This window comes from Suricata suricatta, chromosome 14, assembly GCF_006229205.1.
Source record: "Suricata suricatta isolate VVHF042 chromosome 14, meerkat_22Aug2017_6uvM2_HiC, whole genome shotgun sequence".
In the NCBI taxonomy this organism is placed as follows: Eukaryota; Metazoa; Chordata; class Mammalia; order Carnivora; family Herpestidae; genus Suricata; species Suricata suricatta.
The window spans coordinates 23,865,426-23,887,692 of NC_043713.1; the positions used below are offsets into that span (position 1 = coordinate 23,865,426).

Consider the following 22,267-nt stretch of genomic DNA (forward strand, 5'->3'; position numbering starts at 1 on the left):
TCTCTACCATAGTAACTTTTTCAAGTTACTGTTTAAAAAAAAAAAAAAGTCACTCTATCCCCATGTGGTCCTTGGAGCAGCAACACTGGCCTTTACCAGGCCACTGGGGCGAAGTGCAGGCTCTCAGGCAGGCTTTGATCTGTTGGTTGAGAACCTACATTTTAACAAGATGCCCCTCTATGCATGTTAAAGCCTGGGAAGCAGTGGTCTAGGGCCACTTCTTACTCTCCTGACCAGTCTTTCATCTCTCCTCTCCCTGCATCATCAGGTCTCTGCCTCAGTTTCTCATTATAATCCCCTGAGTGTTTTTAGAAGTATCTACTGATGCCGTGCCTGTAGGCTTTCTGGTTTACTTGGTCCAGTTAGGAGCTTGAACATTAATATGTTGCTAAAGCCCTCCTGGCTATGCCAGTGTGTAGCCTCGGCTGAGAACCACAGCCTTGCATACTTTCTCTGTTAAGGAGCATACTATTTTGAGATAGCCTATTCTACTTCTAAACAGCTCCAACTGTTAGAAATGTCTGTCTTATATTCAAGACTTACTATAAGGATGTTTCATACTTTGTTTAAAAACCAATTGACCAAGTTATCATTTTTATTCAAATAATAACCCCGTGTATTATATATATATATATATATACACACACACCTATATGCATTGCATCCAACCTTAGAGTCACATAGTTTATAATGTTTGATAGATTGCCAACATTTCCGTATATTTTGTCCTGCTTCTTAATGCTGAGATTTATAGAGGAAAGTCTTTTTCATTTCCTTTGTTTCAGAGTTCTTCAGATGCTGCATACCTGGCCAGGCATGTTGGTTTGCGTGTGGGAGTCCCAAAAGAGACCCCAGCTCTCACTGTTAACAGACTCTGTGGCTCTGGTTTCCAGTCCATTGTGAGTGGATGTCAGGTACGGGCAACATTTTATTACTTCTCTGAAATTATGTTATAAGCTACTGGAGGAACTGTCCTACTTCAGTATAACACTATAGGTTTTTATTTTATAGAGCTTATTAGGAGAGGTCAATACTTGATTTTTCTTGGAAAAGTAGTCACAGGAAGAAAATAGTTTCTTAAAAGGGATGAACAGATCTTTGAAGACTTGCTAATTGGAATAAGCCATTCGTAAAAGGACAAATACTGTATGATTTCAGTTACATGAGTAATCAGATTCATAGAGACAAGGTAAAACAGCCGCTGCTGGGGCTGGGGGGCAGGAGAGAATGAGGAGTTGGTGTTTAATGGGTACTGAGTTTCAGTTTGCAACAGATGAAAAGTTCTCTTGAGTGGTGGTTGGTTACACAACAATGTGAATGTATTTAATGAACTATACACTTAAAATCAGTTACAATGATAACTTTTAAATTATGTATATTTTATCACAATTTTTTTTAAAAAGCTAATCATGACCTTATTTTGACCAAGTGCTTCCTATGTGCCTGACCTATGCCAGATTTACATTGAGTATTTCAATCTTCACAGCCATCCCTTGAGGCAAGAACCATTATTATTCCCATTTTACCGGCAGGGAAACCGATCATTAAGATTACTAAGTCATAGAGGCAGAACTGGAACCCAGGTCTGTGAGAATTCCCTGTGAGGCCATTTGAAACACTGAATAAAGACTGTAAGGCGAGGAAGAGAGTTGGAGAATTTAGGGGATGGTAAGAAATGTATTCCTTTGGGAGAGGAGTTAAGATGGAGAAGCAGGGCGACCCTGGGTTTGGCTCATCCCTCGAACACCGCTGTGTTGGGATCAGATCACTTGGAACACCCAGCAGACCGATCTGAACGCAGGCAGCAGGACTCACACTGTTGGAAGGAGACCGCGTAGCAGGCGTGACTTGCGTGGAAGTGCGTGGGGGAGAGAAAGACGGCAGTGCCGTGGAGGGGGAGGGAACCCTTTCCATGGAGAGACAAAAGGGAGAGAAACAGAAAGGGGTTGAGAGAGTGCAGTGTCAGATTCACACAAGACGGAAACCTCTCCGGATCACGGACTAGGGAGCAGAGGTACTGAGCATCAGGGTTTTTTTGTTTGTTTGGTTTTTTTGTTTGTTTGGTTTTTGGTTTTTTGTTTGCAAACCGCGTGTGGAGCTCAAACTCTGGCAGGCGCTCCTCGGAAGGAGGGAGCTGGCCCTGGAGTGCACGGTGTGGTGTGGAGATCTCAGAGAACATTCCTCTTCCTGGAGTACATTTGCAGGAGAGCATTTTGTCTCCCCGAGGACAAAAAGCCCCGCGGGCACCAGCAGAAGGCCCTTCATACGCAGGGGACGGAGGGCAGATAAGCCGGTGGCTGCTTTGCCCGGTATTGCACCAGAGATGGCACGCACTGTGCAGGCATGGGACTGTTTTGCGGGGACAAAGGACATCACACACAGCGTGCAGAGGCTCTACGCCGGAGGGGAGCGGGTCCACGTGGTGCCAGTGCCTTTAAGATTTCGAGTTTTAAATTCCAGCCCAGGGCCACAGCTGTGGTGCGTGGAACGCCGACTGCCCTGCTGTTCTGAGAGGGCTTTCTGAACAGTGGGTTGTGACCCCCTGTCTGGGGATAAGAGAGCCGGGTGGTGCCATTTCCCTCCTAACACCGACTGGGCACCTCGGAGAGAAACATGTGGCTCCAGATGGGGGCGGGACCCACTTACACCAAACTCCGCCCCCGCCTTGCGGCTGCTTATTTCCAGGGGCAGGTGTGACTCTGAGCCCGTGCAGGGGCCTCTCTGGAAGGACAGCACAGGCAGTGCCCGCAGGTGCCAAGTGCGCCGGACACACGTGCTTCAGAGCATCACCTGCCGCCCTGGTGGAAGATGGACCCGCTTACTTGTTGTGTTTTGTTTTTTAATTTTCTTCTTTTTAAAAATTTCTTTTCCTTTTTTAATTTTCATCATTGGAATCAGGCTTATAGTTTTTTCTTTGCTAGTTTGTTGTTTCATTTCCTTTTCTTTTTGGATCAGGCTTCTTTTTTTTTCATTTTCTTTTGTTTTTCAGGGTGTTATTTTTTTCTTTTCTTTTTCTTTGGAATCAGGCTGATAGTCTTTTGATTGTCTCCTTGGGTTTGTTTTTTGTTGTTGTTGTTGTTCCATTTATTTATTTATTTATTTATTTATTTATTTATTTAGAATCTGGGTTTTTTTTTCTTTTATTTTTTTTCCAGGCTTATTTTAACAACAAATCAAAACATACCTAGTTGAAGGTCCAGACACTCCCCACTGAAAGCAAGTAGGAGCTCTGCAGAGGACTGACCAGTGGGAAAGAGCAGCCAAAACACAGCAGCAGGGTGCACACATCAGAAACACTGTATGAAGTGTCCAGGCCTTGAACAGTGCGACCCCTTTTTAATATAACAGTACTCTCAAGTGCAGGAAACATAACAAGCTTTCAAAAGACATAAACTTAGTCAAAATGACAAAATGGAATAATTCTCCCCAAAAGAAAGGTGAAGAAGAAATCACAGCCAGGGACTTGCTCAAAACAGATATAAGTAATATATCTGAACAAGAATTTAGAACAACCATCATAAGACTACTAGGGAGCTTGAATAAAGCATAGAAGACACTAGAAAAAGCCTTCCTGTGGGGATAAAAGTCCTAAAAACTAGTCAGGCTGAAATAAAAATGCTGCAACTGACATGCATGACAGTGAGGGCTGAAGAAAGCAGAGGAGAGAATAGGTAAAAAGAAGATAAAACTATGGAAAATAATGAAGCTGAAAAAAGAGGGAAAGAAAACTATTAGATCATAAAGGTAGACCTAGGGAACTCCATGGTTCCACAATCAAAGTGAAATAATGTCCCTATCATAGGACTCCCAGAAGAAGAGTGGGGAAAGGGGGCAAAAGGTTTATTTGAACAAATTATAGCTGAAAACTTCCCTAATCTGGGGAAAGAAATAAGCATTCAAGTCCAAGAGGTGTGGAGAACTCTCGTCAAAATCAATAAAAACAGATCAGCCTAATGACATAACATAGTGAAACTTGCAAAATACAAAGATAAAGAGAGAATTCTGAAAGAAGCTAGAGACAAAAGATCCTTAACCTCCAAGTGTTGACACATAGTGTTAGCAGCAAATCTATCCACAGGAACTTGACAGGCCAGAAGGAAGTGACAAGAAATATTTAGTGTGCCGAATGGGAAAAATATGCAGCCAAGAACTCTTTATCTAGCAAGGCTGTCATTCAGAATAGGAGAGATAAAGCGTTTCCCAAATAAACAAAAACTAAAGGAGTTTGTGACCACTAAACCACCCCTACAAGAAATTTTAAGGGGGACTCTTTGGAGATAAAAAAAAAAAAAAAGAAACCCAAAGCAACAAAGACTAGAAAGGACCAGAGAACATCACCAGAAACACCAACTCTACAGGTAATACAATGGCACTAAATTCGTATCTTTCAGTAGTCACTCTGAATATAAATGGACTTTCCCCTACAGTCAGGAGCAAGATAAGGATATCCACTGTCACCATCACTATTTACTATAGTAGTGGAAGTCTTAGCCTCACAATAGGACAACAAAAAGAAATAAAGGGCATAGAAATCAGCAAGAAAGAAGTCAAACTTTCACTGCAGATGACATGATACTCTGTAGAACACTCAAAAGACTTCACCAAAAAATTGCTAGAACTAATACATGAATTAAGCAAAATCACAGGATATAAAATCAATGTGCAGAAATTTGTTGCATTTCTGTATACCAATAACGAGGCAGCAGAAAAAGAAACTGTGGAATTGATCCCATTTGCAATTGCACCAAAAATAGTTAAGATACCTTGGGATAACCCTAACTAAAGAAGTAAAAGGTCTAAAAACTATAGAACACTTATGAAAGAAATTGAAGAGGACACAAAGAGATGGAAAAGCATTCCATGCTCATGGATTGGAAGAATAAATATCATTAAAGTGTCTATACTACCCAAAGCAATCCACACATTTATGCAATTCCTATCCAAAATACCACCCCCAGTTTTTGCAGAGCTAGAACAAACAATCCTAAAATTTGTATGGAACCACAAAAGACCCCGAATAGCAAAAGCAATCCTGAAAAACACAAACAAAACTGGAGATATCAGAATTCAGGATTTCAAGCTATATTACAAAACTATGTCATCAAGACAGTATGATATTGGCACAAAAACAGACACATAGGTCAGTGGAATGGGATGGAAGACCCAGAAATGGCCCACAACTATACAGTCAATTAATCTAAACCAAAAAAGGAAAGGATATCCAATGGAAAAAAGACATTTCTTCAACAAATGGTGTTGTTGGTAAAATTGGACAGGGCCATGCTGAAGAATGAAACTGGACCACTTTCTTACACCATATACAAAAATACATTCAAAATAGATGAATGACCTAAATGTGAGACAAGAAACTATCAAAATCCTAGAGGAGAACATAGCCCATAACCTCTTTGACCTCAGCTGGAGAAACTTCTTATTAGATGTGTCACTGAGGCAAAGGAAACAAAAGCAAATGAGAACTATTGGGACTTCATCAAGATAAAAAGCTTCTGCACAGTGAAGGAAACAATCAACAAAACAAAAAGGCAGCCTATGGAATAGGAGAAGATATTTGCAAATGACATCTGACAAAAGTTTTAGTATCCAAAATCTATAAAGAACTTGTCAAACTCAACACCCAAAAAAACAAATAACCCAGATAAGAAATGCGAAGGGGGTGCCTGGGCGGCTCAGTTGGTTAGGCGTCAGGCTCGGGTCATGATCTCACAGTTTGTGGGATTGAGCCCTGAGTCGGGCTCTGTGCTGACTGTGTGAGCCTGCTTAGGATTCTCTCCCTCTCTCTCTCTGCCCCTCCTTCACTCCTCCTTCACTCCCTTTGTCTCTCTCTCTCTCTTCTCTCTCTCTCAGTAAATAAACTTGAAAAAGAAAAAAAAATTGGCAGAAGATATGAATAGACACTTTTCCAAAGAAGACATCCAGATGGCATAATGATGCCATCCAGATGGCCATATGAAAAGATGCTCAACATCACTCATCATCAGGGAAATACAGATCCAAACCACAAGGAGATACCACCTCACACCTGTCAGAATGGCTAAAGTTAACAACATAAGAAACAGCAGATGTTGGTGAGGACATAGAGAAGGAGAACCCTCTTGCACTAACAGTAGGAATGCAAACTTGTGCAGCCACTCTGGAGAATAGTATGGAGGTTCCTCAAAAAACTACAAATAGAACTACCCTACAATCCAGTGATTGCACTATTAGGTATTTGTCCAAAGTGTACAAAAATAAAGATTTAAAAGGATACTTGCACCCCAATGTTTACCAACAGGCAAACAATAGAGAGAGCCCAAATGTCCATCTACTGATGACTGGATAAAGAAGATGTGGTGTGTGTGTGTACACACACACACACACACACACACACTGTGGAATATTACTTGGCCATCAAAAGAAAGAAATCTTGCCATTTGCAATGACATGGGTGGAGCTAGAAGGTATTAAAATAAGTCAATCAGAGAAATACAAATACCATATGATTTCACTGATGTGAAATTTAGGAAACAAAATAAACATAATGAAAGTGGTAGGGAGGAGTGGGGAGGAGAAAGGGAAACAAACCACAAGAGACTCTTAAGGATTGAGAACAAACTGAGAATTGATGGAGGGAAGAGGGTAGAAGATGGACCAGATGCGGGATGGGTACTAAGGAGGCACTTTGATGAGCACTGGGTGTTGTATGTAAGTGATGATTCACTGAATTCTACTCCTGAAGCCAATATTGCACTGTATGTTAACTAAAATTTAAATTAAAAAAAAGAAAATAAATGTATTCCTTTTTAAGGGATAGTTGGGCAAATACATTTGTTCCCTTGAGCACAGGGAAAAGGGATACAGTGAAATGCAATTTTATTTGTCTGAGTCTTCACATTTTTACAGAATGAAAGACACAAATATATTGTAAGAATTAATTATTTTCAGGTAAATTTACTTCTATAATAATAAAGCTGAAACAGTGATCCTGATTTTCCTAGCAGTCACTATGTAAACTGGGCTCTGTGAAGGCTTGTTATTTGCTCCTTTTCTAAGAAATGGAAATAGTGGAAAACAAGAAGAATGAAATGGGTTTCTTTTTATGCACCCCCTCAGTTAACCCCTTCCTTGTAAATATGTGGTCTGCTTCAGGTTCATCCATTAATATAAGGTTAAATTCTACTTTTGTCTTTAAAAAAATTTTTTTTAATGTTTATTTTTGAGGCAGAGGGGCAGACTGCAAGCAGGGGAGGGTCAGAGAGAGCGGGAAGGACAGAATCTGAAGCAGGCTCCAGGCTCTGAGTTGTCCGCACAGAGGCTGACGCAGGGCTCAAACCCATGAACTGTGAAATCGTGACCTGATCTGAGGTCGGACACTAAACCGACTGAGCTACCCAGTCGCTCCTACTTTTGTCTTTTTAAAGGATTTGTTCTTTATCATCAGCGTATAATCTGTATTATGCCAGGCATTGATATCTCTGCTGATTTTCAAGATTGATACTGAGTTCAGAATTAACATTCCTTACCAGAACAGAGGTAGAATCTGTCACTTGTGCACAAACAATTGAAGCCTGTTGGTTGTTTCTCCACTTGTGTCTTGGGAAAAGATGCTGTAGCATTTGCCTTACAAGTTATTTTACAAGTATTTCCTTCTGAGGCATTGTAAACTAGGATACGTAACTCATTAGATGTACTAGTTGTTTACTTCTTAATATATACTCTTGCCACAACATAAGGTTTTTGGTTGGTGTTGCTCATTTGTTTTCAAATAGGAAATTTGTATGAAGGATGCTGAAGTTGTCTTGTGTGGAGGAAGCGAAAGCATGAGCCAGGCTCCCTACTCTGTCAGAAACATGCGTTTTGGAACCAAGTTTGGATCAGATCTCAAGGTTGGAACCATTAAAGTGTTTAAAAATTATTTGTCACACTGTAACACTAATAATTTTAACAACACCATTTTGGGAGAGAAAAAACAAATTTTGAAACCAGTTTCGTTAATAGGGGATGACAAGATACAAATGATCTGAAATTTGTGAACTATTTCAAAAGCCCAGTTTGGTTTTTAGTTTTGACATTTTAACCCACATTTTTTGAAAAGACCCACATAGACTTTATCTCCACACACTGGTAGTGGAAATTAATACTTGGAGCATGGAGGAAGGGAAGTTTTATTCTCTACGTAGCTCTCAAAGATGTGAAGATCAGTTTTTGTCTGACTGATTTAGGACAATATAATCTATAATCAAAGAGAATGTTTAAAAAAAACAAAGGGAAGATTTTCTGTGATGAAGAAGTTTCTGTTCATTGGGACATTGCTACAGAAATAAAACCTCCATAAATCTCAGTCAAGATTTAATTACTGGGTTTCCCAATTTTTCAGTAGAGAAATGTATTAATCCAAGCTCTGGGTATCTCTTTGATCTGCCTTTTCCCTTCCTCCATGCTCCAAGTATTAATTCCACTACCAGTGTGCTGTCCCTCCGGAGTGACATTCTGTATTGTTAGCATTTTCCAACAGTAATGATGGATTTATACTGTTCAACCCAGTTCCTCGCCTGGTCTTTTTGAAAGTTGGAAGGAATAAGACCTAGAAAATATGAGACAGTATTTTAGACACCAAGGATATTTGAGAAAACCTTTGGAAAGACAGGTCAGTGATTCAAAGGTGATGAGGCAGTCTAGAAGATACAGAAGGCACACTTATCAGAGACCAACTAATTGGATAATAAGTAACAACTTTTTCTGTTCCTCAAGGAACCTGTCCCAAGTTCCCTTCATCTCACAGTAACTGATAGATGGAGCTGTTCCCGTCACCGAGGGCACAGGGTGACAGGGACACAGACACTCTTCCTACACAGCTCAGAACCTGCTTCACAAAGGTGGCCACAGGGCAGCATTGCCTGAAGACTCTGTATTAGGTTTCTTACAAGACGTGGCCTTGGGGGTGAAATTTTTGATTGTATATTGACTTCCTGTGTTCTCTCCCTGTACATTTAGCACCATTGCCTCTCTTCAGACCCCCATGTTCAGAAAGAGGGGGAAGTGTGTGCATTTTATAATGACACTGGGTGTTATATAACATTGGGACATTATAAACATGTCGCAGAACCAAAAATGAATAGTAGTACATGCTCTCAGAAAATCTGATTTTACTTTTCTTTTCTTGGAACTATTAATTATTTAACTGTAAAGATTTTACAGCATATTACTTTCAAAAGATATGCTTTAACAGATCATTTTATTATGAATGTCTTTTGATAGCTGGAAGATACTTTGTGGGCAGGATTAACAGATCAGCATATCCAACTCCCCATGGGAATTACTGCCGAGAATCTTGCTGCGAAACATAATATAAGCAGAGAAGACTGTGACAAGTACGCCCTGCAGTCCCAGCAGAGGTGGAAAGCCGGTCAGTGAAACTGGATATATAAGTATCTATACGAAACTTTGGGTGTGGGCGAAATGGGTAAAGGGCGTCAAAGGTTATCAAATAAAAGAAGGCATAGAATAAAGGTCATCAAATAAGTCATGGGCATGTAAGCACAGCATGGTGACCACAGTTGACGATGCCGTGTTGCGTATTTGAAGTTGCTGAGAGAGTAGATCTTAAAAGTTCTCATTACAAGAAAACAACTTTGTAGCTATGTATGGAGACAGATGTTAACTAGACTTATCACGGTGACCGGCCTGCCACCCTCTGTACACGAACATTGAGTCATTCTGCTGTACACCTGAAACCAATATAATGTTGGGTCAGCTGTACCTCAGTGTAAAAAAAAAAAAAAAATAGAAGAGATTTTTTTTTCATTTCAGATGATAATGGCCAAATAATACTTGTTTGAAATTACACCTTTAGATGGGCGCCAGTGTGGCTCAGTCAGTTAAGTGTTCGACTTTGGCTCAGATCACCATCTCTCGGTCTGTGAGTTCGAGACTCACATCAGGCTCTGTGCTGTCAGCTCAGAACCTGGAGCCAGCTTCAGGTTCTGGCTCCCTCTCTCTCTCTGCCCCTCCCCCACTCACCCTCTGTCTCTCTCGGTCTCTCAAAAATGGATAAATGTGAAAAAAAACTTTTTTAATTATACCTTTTGAAAATCACATTTTTTTACCTTCATTTCTTTGTTTTTAGATGGTCAGGTATTCTATTAGTGATTACAAAACTAACCAGAAATTTCTCTTTTGACAAACAATAATACTACTTAAAGAGTGGCGCTGTTAACTGACCTTACGTAGCCACTTGCACCTTGTCCTGCACTGGTTGTGTCATGAGTAGAGCACTGAGGCTCTGATACCCTGGGAGAGATGACGGCTCCCGGGGGATTTCCTCTGTGAGGCATGTCATATTCACGGGGACGGGGTGATGATGTATGGAAAGGACCCCCTGGGTGTCCTTTGGTGCCTTCCTCCCCCCATTCCTAACAGCATCACTGCACCCAACTGGAAGACGTAGAACTAGTCCACAGCCAGACCCACGGTGTCTGTCACACGTGGGCACCACAACAGCAGTTTTTCAGCAGGATGGTGAGTTGAGAAGTCTGTTAGTCTCCTGAAACATTTTTTTAAATTAAACTCTTATAAACGAGCAGAAACTCTTATTTAGGGATGCTAAATACTTAGACTAGTAAGAATAAAGTACATGGTAGCATTTCAGAGGGATGAGTGGGATGCAGCTGATGCCGGCCAACTCATTCTCCGCGTTTTTCAGCTACACACTTAGAATGTGAAGGTGCTGGTCCAGAGATCAAGAGTCATCGGTTCTCTCTCTGTCTTGGCCACATATAAGTTATCTGACCTCAGTCATGTATTCACTGACCATCTGTACAATGGAGATAAAAAATACTTGCATTCCCTTTTTTCCCTAATAGAGTTGTGAAAACCAAATAAGGGAAGTGTTTTAGCCTGCTGTAAAGTGATTTCAAAATTAGGGTGGTGTCACTTCCGGGCTTAGCCTATTTCTGAAGCGTCAGATTACTGTAGCCCATTCGAGTTGGCCGAGGTGGAAGTAGATAAGCTGTTACACTTGGAACTGTGTCAGCAGCAGCTCATATAGTTTCTTCAGGTTGCTTGTCATTAAATTTCAGTTATAGATTACATGGTGACCTAGACAGATTGGTCACTTCTTTTATTTTTTTTTAATTTTTTTAATGTTTTCTTTATTTTTGATACAGAGAGAGACAGAGCATGAGAGGGGGAGGGGCAGAGAGAGAAGGAGACACAGAACCAGAAACAGGCTCCAGGCTCTGAGCTAGCTGTCAGCACAGAGCCTGACACGGGGCCCGAACCCACGAATGTGAGATCTGACTTGAGCCGAAGCTGGAGGCTTAACCGACTGAGTCACCCAGGTGCCCCTGGTCACTTCTTTTAGAAACCACTTTTGTTTTCCTGTAGTCAACACCTAACTTAAGATCTACCCTCTTAACATAGTTTTTAAAAAATTTTTTAACGTTTATTTATTATTGAGAGACAGAGCATGAGCATGGGAGGGGCAGAGAGAAGGGGAGAATCAGAAGCAGACTCCAGGCTCTGAGCTGTTAACATAGAGCCTGACACAGGGCTCGAACCCACAAACCTCCAGATTATGACCTGAGCCAAAGTCAGATGCTTGATTCACTGAGCGACCCAGGCAGCCCCCTCTTAACATATTTTTAAGTATACATTATTGTTGTACAATTTGGTAACTTTTAAATTACTTCTCTCACCCAGAGAACTTTAAATAAGACTTAAATTTACTTAGTGCTATTCTATCTGTAGCTAACAGACTAGGGCTGCCAACAGTCTAGCAGTACCTTATGGAAAAATTGTAGTAAAAAAGGATTGAACTTACAATTTTAAAAAGATGCAGAATGATTTGTGTAGATTCATGTTCATACATTAAATCCTCCAACAGGCAAGGTAAGTTGTACATGTAGCAAAGGCTTATTTTAAAGTAGGGCTGTGAGGAAAGGCTAGACCAGCAGTTACACTGAAGGACGTGTTTGATTTCATTTCTTATATCTTCTTTTTTTCCCATTCTTATGATGGTCGCTCTCTTATTTCAGCTAATGATGCTGGCTACTTTAATAATGAGATGGCACCAATCGAGGTGAAAACTAAGAAGGGGAAACAGATGATGCAGGTAGATGAACATGCTCGGCCCCAAACAACGCTGGAGCAGTTGAATAAACTTCCCCCTGTCTTCAAGAAGGAAGGAACCGTTACTGCAGGGAATGCGTCGGTAGGTAGCACCTACCTTGAACTCTTGAACTCTTCCTGTTGTGTTCAGTGCAAAGTAATCATGAGATATCTTTTAGATACTTTTTATACTAGTCTTTAGTTATTTAGCTTAAATTAATAGTGTTCATAGGGCCACCCTGGTGGCTCAGTCAGTTAATCATCCAACTCTTGGTTTCAGCTCAGGTCATGATCTCACAGTTTGAGTTCAAGCCCCACATCAGGCTCCACACTGTCAGCGAGGAGCCTACTTGGGATTCTCTCTCTCTGTCCCTCCTCCACTCTCTCTCTCAGTATAAATAAACTTAAAAAAATGGAAAAATCAAATAGCAGTGTTCATATCTGCTAATTGGGGTGTTCATAGTCCTGAACAAAATATTTTAACTAGGCACTCTCATGTAATACTCTTCCAGTTTCTTGGTCCTTTTTTGAATATTATCTAAAAAATCTGGAAGGAAATTTACTTGGTTTATGATTTCAGCGTTCATGTTTTTTCCCCCTGATGGATACAACTCATCAGATTTCTTATGTCTCCCCACATCTGGATATAAGCACCTCTTTGCCACTGTTTCCTGTTTTCCGTTGGTGAGGTTGTATTCTGTGCCCTAGTCAGCTTCTGACCCTCTTCCCCCCACCCCTGCCCCAGCACTGCCAGCAGTACTTACTGTCTCCCAAATTGTGGTGCTGCTTACTCTGTATTACCACAATCCCAACGTTACTCCCTTAGTCAGTTCAGATCTTAGTTAACTGGATCCTCTTCCCCTCTAATTAGTCTTATGTTTCTGTTTCCAAGGGGGTCTCCGATGGTGCTGGAGCTGTTATCATAGCTAGCGAAGATGCCGTTAAAAAACATAACTTCACACCACTCGCAAGAATTGTGGGCTATTTTGCGTCTGGATGTGATCCATCTATCATGGGTATTGGTAAGTTTGCAGTGAAGCAGACTGGTCTGTTATGTTTCCGGAGACAACTCGTGTTTGGCATTCAGATCCCTGAAACAGTAGCCAAATCAAGGTCACATGTGGAGAAAAGGAGATTGGTAATCAGTCATTTAAACAACTCATCTTCATGAAAAATGGTGCCAGGCACAAACAGGAAAACCAAGACTGTACACACTCCTTGTGGGCAGTAATCATGCCTCTTTGTCCATTTGAGAAATTTAAAACCCAGAATAGAACAGAGAAGAACTACAAGGAGGTGACAAGATGAGAGAACGCACGATGGGGGAGGGATCCTCGGGTGAAACAGAGATTCCCGAGTGCGAGGTGTTCTGCACGGGGTCACTGGCGTATCTCACTTCCTCTTCCCACAATCCCTTTGTGAATGAGAAAGCGGAGGCTTAGGGAGATTGTCTTGTAAAGCTCCAGACCAGTAAGTGATGGAGCCAGGATGGGAACCAGGGCTCCCCAGTTCCAGCGCTCTTCTCACCGTGTTGCCTCAGGAAGTCAAAGTCCTCCCCACCTGGCTCCGCTGGGCCTTAATAGGAGAATGCAGAATTACCGTGTATCTCACTAGGCAAAGATTAACAGGAGAACCCCCTACAAACATGTACAGTTGACCCTTGAACAAGGCAGGAGTTAGGGGCGCCAGCTGTCATGCAGTCGAAATCCAAGTGTAACTTCTGATTCCTCCAAAGCTTTAAGTACAATAGCGTGCTGTTGCCCAGAAGCCTTACCCATAACATAAACTATTAACGCATATTTTGTATGTCAGATATAGTACATACCATACTCTTATGATAAACTAGAGAAAAGAAACGTTATTGAGAAAATACATTTTATAGTACTATACTGTGTTTCTCAAAACAGTCTGCCTGTAAGTGGATCTGACACAATTTAAACTTGTGTTGTTCAGGGCCAACTGTATACTCTTTCTTGACTTGAAAAGTATGAATTAGAAGGAGAACAAACAGCTTTTCACTGGAGGCACTCCAGAACCTGCAAATGATGCTGAATTGTCCTGGTTCCGGTCATCCTTGGAACTGATGAGGGGTCTCACTTACAAGAACGTTCATGCCCAGAGGCTTTGACGTGTCCCACCTGTACCCTCATACCCCAAAGAAAAGCCTACGCTAGCGCTACCTTCAGAGTCTTGGTAGGCCCAGAGATTTCTTTATGAGCTTCGTTAGGCCTTTTTCAACTAACTAACTGGTTTTTGAAGTAGGTCCCAAGCTAGAAGGGGGATGACCTGCTGCTGACCTGCATTTTTAGAAATCCTTCAGTGCAAACCTCAGGGTTCCACTTGAGTGATTCCATTATGCTAATTTGGGACTAAGTTAATACTCAACCACATTTGCTGCCATGTCCTTCAGAGAAGATCTCTCTACTTCCTAAAAAAGAAAGCTGGCATGCCCATACTTTGTCAGCTTTCACTGTGTTTCAGATCACTTTAACTCAAACTTTAGGCTGTGTAAATATCTGATAAAAGTCAATTTTTTGGGTGGCGCCTGGGTGGCTCAGTCGGTTAGGCTTCAGACTCTTGGTTTTTCCTCAGGTCATGATCTTACAATCTCATGAGTTTGAGCCCCGCGTCAGGCTCTGCCCTCGCAGCACGGAGCTTGCTTGGCATTCTCTCTGCCCCTTCCCTGCTCATGCTGTCTGTGTCTCTCTCAAATGAATAAACTTAAGGAAAAAAGTCCATTTTTTCTACGTTACAGGTTTAAAAGCTTATTAGCTCTCACCTACTCACTATCAATAAAACATCAGCTTTTAGGTGTCTTAGAGATGGAAGGTGGCTTAAAAATGAAACATCTGTATACTGGTATGGTATTTATCATTTCCGTGTCTAGAACAGTGATTCCCAACCCCAGGTGATCATCAAAATCTACCCATAATCCCCCCGTGAAAGACTTTGTTTCAGTAGTGCCAGGGTGGAGCCTAGGAGTATGGGGTTTGTTTTGTTTTTTTAAGTGTATCTGGATGGCTTTGATGATCAATCAAATTTATTTGATATAGATAATTAGTTATTTTGTAGTTCTTTTTCAGTTTAACTTCAATTTTTACTAGGTTCTGTTACATTAACATAGGCAGTGAGCGAAGAAAATGTAGTTTTCCTTCCTTCTCTTCCAGGGTCTGGATGTTGGTTCTGGAGTACAACGAATACCATTGTGGAAGGCTTGATATTTCCCCTGCTCAGGGCTTCAACAGAGCCATATGTACCAAATGCCCCACAGTGTCAAATGTCCCTTCACCTAGACAGCTTGTCTACTGGCTGTTGTATGAGATTAAACAAGCTAACTGCATGAAATGCACCAGGTGAATAGGCAAGAGAGAGTGGTGACTGAGGGGTGGGGATTGACTCATCAATCCAGTTTCTAAGAATAGTTTCCTCAGTTATGCAGTTCTCCAACATGGAGCAATCTTTAGCCCTGTAGAGTAGCTACTGACCCAGAAAACGGGGGAAAGCCAGGACGTGCAGAGAACAGTAATGTCTCCAAGGAAGGACACTTATGGAACTCGCCAATGATGTCGGGTGAAGCTTGGAACCTCTTCAGCTGTAGCAGCTCTGGCTTTATCTTTTATTGGGTTTTATTTGTAGAAAGGATTACGGTGGTTAGAAAGAAAAATGTTAAAAACCAGAGCACTTCTGATGAGAAGCTTATAGCCCAAAAAAAGGTGCCCAAGGTTACATAGCTATTAGTGGTAGGACTAGAAATGAGATACCATATTCCCAATGAGAATAGTATAACTTACTGAGTTCCGGTAAATAAGTGTTATGGGAACATCCTTTAAAACTCAAGTTGTAGCCCAGGATATTGTCATGATTCTAAGTTAACAAGAATACATTGAGTCATGCTTACTAGAGAAATGAGGACAAGGAGGTGCATAGGCTGGTCAGTGTTACATCTTCAGCTTTTAGTTCTGTGTGTCATTCACAGGATGCTTCATCCCTGACCATGCTGGAAAGCTGACGCTCTCCTGTTGACTCTCCATCTTGTTTTCGTGCATTAGAGATACAAAAAGAATCTGGAAATAGGTTCTGTGCAAAACTGCAAAATTGATTCTTCCAATTGAAAAGCGCTAACTGGTGCCCCTTAACCAATAAGCAGACTGTTGTCTGGAGAACATTGTAATTAGGTGACAAAACAAGTTCTATTGTATTTAGATTGCATTATGCTTTTCTTATAAAGACTGATTTACCTTAGGTATATTTATGAAACTTCTTGCAGGATATTCGACTACTTGAATTCAGCAGAACATACCACATATTTTTTTTTATATTTATGGCAATTTCATTCCCTATGAACAGATAAAGAAGTAGAGAATCTTCTTTAACCAGATTTTTACTTTGGGGAAAAAATGTCAATATACCTAAAAATTATGAGCAGCATTAAACTGTCATTGGTGATTATCAGTAACCTGGGAGCTAAAGTTTCCGAAGTCTTACTAAGTAGACTTCATTTCTGCAGAGGGGGTTTTGTACTATTTAAATTCTCTGCCTACTGTTGGCATTATAAACACCTCTTTGCTTTGGATATCTTTTCGGTAAAGTGCCTCGTGGCTTCCTGTCTCGCTGTGCCCGTGTGGAGACACTACTGTGCTTCTTGCCTTTCGTCCAGATGGGCCTGCAGATTCAGAGAGTAGCCACAATCACTTCTGTACTAGGAATGCATGTGATTTGTGTCCAGGAGAGCACTCGGTCTGCCTGGCCATCTGGCCTGGAGTGTCATCTGTAAATGACTGCAGAACCCCAGATAGGTCTCCGTTGGCTCTGTGAACTCTCAGTAAAGCTGTTTATGGTAGAACTTCCTATGTGAGGCTCCTGTCTACAAATGGACTGCAAAACCAGCTTAACCTTGGGTTCTCTTTTTTGTTTTTTTTTAATTGTCACATCATTGAATAATGTGCTATCAAGGTAGTAAGAACTGTGGCTACTAATAACCGTCACATTATTTCTTGCTTGTTTAGTAAAGAAGAAACTTGATACTTAAATAAATATATAAGATGAAATTGATTTTTGTGCTTATATAGGTCCTGTCCCTGCTATCAATGGGGTACTGAAGAAAACAGGACAGAGTCTTAAGGACATGGATTTGGTAGAGGTAAGTGTTATGCTTTTTTCACATGAGTAAACCACCAACTTCTACAGCATAAATGGCTTTATTTGGTGTTTTATAGCTTTTTTGTTTTAGTGCTGTTAGTCTTTCCAAATGATGTGCATCTAAATAAGTATTACTTTTCATTACATGCTTTGGGTTGGTCCTTTTCTCTACCTAATTAAAGTGCTTTATGTATATTTGAATAATTAAAACTGCCTGATTTTTTCTCCTAAAATATGAATTCCTAGAAACTTCATAGGCCCTTATAAGACTATTGTATTTTAGACTATTAATGTGCTTGTTGAATTGAATATAGTAAGGTGGGTAAGAAATGAATAACTTTAACTTTCTTTTATGGATTAAAATGAAAAAATACAAGCAAAAGAATTGACATAATAGAAAAACAGTATCTCGTGCAAAATCTAGAAGTTTCTTGCTCTCTCCCCAAGTTAAAACTCCCCATTTCCCAAACTTTTCTTTGGCCTTTACACCATAATTGTGGCTAGATTTGGGATGTCATAGAAAACTTAAGTTTATTGGTATGGTGAATTTTTTTTAATGTTAATGTAGAGCAAAGGCGTCTTAAACGTGCAGCGTAATTAAACACAGGAGTGGAAAAGAAAATACTTAAAGCTGGATTACATGCATCTTACACTGGAAGTATTTGAAAATTTTAGGTAATTAAACATATGCTGCTTGACCTTGAGAGATAACTAATATAACGAAAGGAAACTTCTCTACTTATTTTATTTAAAAAAAAAATATTTTTACTGTTTATTTTTGAGAGAGAGACAGAGGACAGAGTGCAAGCAGGGAAGAACAGAGAGAAAGGGAGACAGAATCCAAAGGAGGCTTCTGGCTCTGAGCTGTCAGCACAGAGCCTGACGTGGAGCTTGAACCCACGAACTGTGAGATCATGACCTGATTCGAAGTCCAACGCTTAACTGACTAAGCCACCCAGGTTCCCCGGAAACTTCTCTACTTAAATTGGCAGAGTAAGGGCCTGCGCACTCTGGGCACAGGTGTGATCTCCTCTATGGACATCTCTCATCCAGGAAACCATGGTTTTAGACAAATGGCTTACCCTTGAATCTCTTCTTCCATCCTTAGAGCCTCAAGGGGGATAATTAATTACCATATTTGTATTAGCAAATAATGTCATTGAATTTCTGACTTTAGATTTCACACTTAAAACTCTGTTTAAATTTGTCAGCTCTGCAAAGCTGTTCATAATCATGTATAGATGTAATGCACTCAAGGACATAGCACTCAACATCTTGATATGATCGTCTTTGGGACTTGTGATCATGCAGTAGTGTTTCCTCGGTTCCGAAGCATAGTTTCATGACGTATTCTGGGTCTCCTAGTACTACCATAAGCCAATATAAAATGGAAAAATATTGTGGCATCTAAGGACAAACAAAGCACCATCTTAGGAAAACAGAAAATATAGTAGGAAAGAACAAGTTACCTCTCTTAAAATCAGCTTTCCGGGGCGCCTGGGTGGCTCAGTCGGTTAAGCCTCCAACTTCGGCTCAGGTCAGATCTCACGTTCGTGAGTTCAAGCCCCGCGTCAGGCTCTGTGCTGACAGCTAGCTCAGAGCCTGGAGCCTGTTTCTGGTTCTGTGTCTCCTTCTCTCTCTGCCCCACCTCCTCTCATGATCTGTCTCTCTCTGTATTAAGAATAAATAAAACATTAAAAAAATTTTTTAAAAATCAGTTTTCCTACTGCTACAATTTTCTAGCTAAGATCATATGAAAATGTAGTGCTATGACCTTGAAGGAAGGTAATTCTCATAGCCAGCCTTGTTAAGTAAATACAATATGATCTTTTTCAGAGCTGCCCACTGTCAGCATAGTAACCATTCTGTGTGTCTGGCTCTGAAGGTTTATCCTTTGTTGTGTGTCAGTTTCTTCTAGGAAGTGGGGCAAATAGCACCGCAGTAATAATACTAATAGCACCCATCTACTGAATAGTTGGTAGGTGCCAGGTGCTACACTAGACACTTAATACCCATGATTCCATTTAACCTTCACAATAACTCTTAGGATGTACACCAGTTACATTTTACTGTTGAGTCTCAAGTGTCAAGAGCTTAAAGAACAGGCAGTCAGCCAGGATTTGAGCCCTCTGGGTCCAGAAGCTGTGGGCCATCTCCTGGTGCCTCTAGTAGGTCTTTAGACCTATTCAGTAATGTTATAAACAGATACCTAAGGATTTCTTTTCTCCAAGGGATGCAGTGGACTTAAAGTATAAGTTACTAAATAGATCCATTTTCAAACCTGATGTCTTTACAAAGAGTGGTGGAAGGTAAACTAAAATAAGCTTGCAAGGTAGCTTAAACAGAAAAAAAGAGCAAAATTAGCCATCAGTAGAACTGGACAATTCTCGGTCGAAAAGCAACTTAAGAATGAGGTTTGCCAGTGTTTTGATTATTTTTAGGTGAATGAAGCGTTTGCTCCTCAGTACTTAGCAGTTCAGAAGACTTTGGATCTTGACCCAAGTAAAACCAATGTGAATGGTGGAGCCATTGCTTTGGGTCACCCACTGGGAGGATCTGGAACGAGAATTATGGCACACCTCGTTCACGAATTAAGGTATCTGCTAGAAATGGTTGCATTTTATATTTGCTGTCGTTGATAGAAACTCATGGATTTAGGTTTCCCCAGAACAGTCCAACATTTTTCATTCTTCCTCATATCCCCCTGCACTGCTTCTCACCAGGAACAAGTTATCCCCTTTTTGGCTGAGATTAGAGACGACACGGTTGACTTTTTAGTGGCCCTGCACTTGGGATGTGCGCGCTTCCTCGTGTTTGCTGTGGGCTCAGCATGTGCCCCCTCCTGGCGCTGTCCCCCGCCCTGTGCTGGGACACAGCAGTCGGCACTCACGAGGCCGTGGGCCTCATGGCACTTGCACTCTAGCGGCCATTACAAGAGCGAGATAAAATGACTTGGGGAACCAAACAACGTATTGGGAGGGTTCCCATCTAGATGCTGTCATTTAAGAAGCCAAAGCAAATCACCAGTTTGGGTCTGAGCCAAGTGGTTCCGTTCCTGTTGCCAGGGTGCCAGGAGGAGAGCTTTCAGTTGATCATCTTTCAGTCCTAATAAATGAGCTCCTCCTTCCAGTGCTGTGTGTTCTAGACCATTTCTCTCTGTTAGGAACATTGCAAACAAAACCAAATATGTCAGTCAAAAACAAGGACTCTGGCCCCTGCTGGTTAAGGTAAACGGGACTCATTTCACTTAGTAAGTAATTCATTGAATTGAAATGAGTGACATGCACCAAAAATTCCTAGGTGGCTTTCTCAAGGCCATTCTGTTAGATTGGGGAATGAGAATAGATTGTGGTCCAAAGGAGTCTAATTTTTATGAAAGGGACATGAACTTCTAAATTATCTGCCTCCTCACATGGACAAACGTCACTAATTGCGCTTGCTCTAAGGTACCACAAAAATCCAAACCCACATAAATCAAAGAGGCTGGCTGCTCACTCCTCCCTCAGCTTCTTGGCTGTCTGCACGAGCCCCGTCTCTCTCCCTTCGCCCGGCACGCCTCCGCTTCTCTGTTGGCTTCTGGGCCTCCCCCTTCAGCGTTCCCACTTCTTTTCATACAAGTATCCTGCTTTCTAAATTCTTTCTCCTCTTGCAACTATACACGGATATTGAGGACTCGGGAAAAGATTGAGACGAGCTGAGTGAGAATGAATAATGTAGATGTGACCGTTATGAATTCTATTTAACTAATCTGCAAATTACCTCTGTTCGTTTTTTATCCGAGTGGATTTCAGCCAGTGCTTTCTCTTGTAGGCGTCGGGGTGGAAAATACGCGGTGGGATCGGCTTGCATCGGAGGCGGCCAGGGCATCGCCGTCGTGATCGAGCGCACGGCCTGAGGGGCCCGGAGCCCGCCGAGGCCCCTCCCGCTTCCCTGGCCGGGGCCACAGGGAGCAGCTGCAGGACCCTACATGCCCTCCACTGAAAGTGACAGAGCTTATTAAGGGGATAGTGAGGCAGAGACACGTCCCTCGTGCGTAAGGCCCAGGCCAGAATAAAGAGGTTCTCTCAGATCCGCACCAGATGGGATCTACCTCTGAGCAAAAATCCAACCACAGAGGCCTTAAAAGAATTTGTGTAATGCCAGATAATCACTACTTATGCCTTAGATAGTACGATTGCAAGAAAATTGAATAAATGCTGCTTTAACTTCAGCTAATCTTTTCCTGTCATTTCTTGGATTTTTGGAAGTTTTTGAGGTAAAATACACATATGATAAAATTTACCATCGCCATATTTAAGTATCATTAAATACATTAACGTTGTTGTCCAGCCAGCTGTAGCGTTCGTCTCTAGAACTCTCTTCATCTCGAGGAGCTGAAACTCTGAGTCCCCCGTGCCCTCCCTGCAGTCCTCGGCGAGCAGTCCACCGTCTGCCTCTAAGAATCCGGCGACCCGAGGCCCCGCAAATAGAATTATACAGCGTTTGTCCTTTTGTGACTGGCTTATTTCACCAGCATAATGTCCTCCGTGTCGTAGCTCGCGTCAGACTTTGCTTTTTTAAGACTGAAGAGTATTCCCTTGTGTGTATAGACCACATTTGCTTATCTTTCCATCCATCTGTGGACACTTGCGTTGCTGCGGCCTCTTGGCTTGTGTGAGGAACGCTGGCCCTGCTGTCAGTTCGTCCGGGTGTTCAGCCAGAAGTGGAATTGCTGGATCACACGGTGACTCTGTTTTCAACATTTCTAGGAATTGCCAAACCGTTTTCCACAGTGGCTGCCCCGTTTTACGCTGTCACCAGCCATGCGCAAGGCGTCGTGCTCGCTCCTGTAGATATCAGGGTGGGAAACACGCTGCTGGATCAGCCTCCATCAGATACTCCACATCCTCACTGATACTTGCCATTTTCTGTTTGTTTTGGGGTTTTTTTCTGACTCTATTTTATTTATTTATTTAGTTTTGTTATTTATTTATTTTTTAAATTTATATCCAAGTTAGTTAGCATATAGTGCAACAATGATTTC

At 41.5% G+C, this 22,267-nt stretch overlaps 1 protein-coding gene across 1 annotated transcript in view; it reads left to right on the forward strand.

Annotated features, from left to right (window-relative positions):
- The window catches only part of ACAA2 (acetyl-CoA acyltransferase 2), a 46,657-nt gene extending 25,203 nt beyond the window's left edge, over nt 1–21,454 (forward strand). Inside the window, exons 3-10 of the mRNA XM_029922639.1 lie at nt 786–914; nt 7,767–7,883; nt 9,256–9,403; nt 12,033–12,208; nt 12,998–13,127; nt 17,175–17,245; nt 19,686–19,840; nt 21,055–21,454. Of these exons, the coding sequence (XP_029778499.1) occupies nt 786–914; nt 7,767–7,883; nt 9,256–9,403; nt 12,033–12,208; nt 12,998–13,127; nt 17,175–17,245; nt 19,686–19,840; nt 21,055–21,139 (1,011 nt within the window). The 3' untranslated portion in view covers nt 21,140–21,454. The remainder of the gene's footprint in view (nt 1–785; nt 915–7,766; nt 7,884–9,255; nt 9,404–12,032; nt 12,209–12,997; nt 13,128–17,174; nt 17,246–19,685; nt 19,841–21,054) is intronic.
- Nucleotides 21,455–22,267: the final 813 nt, after the last annotated feature.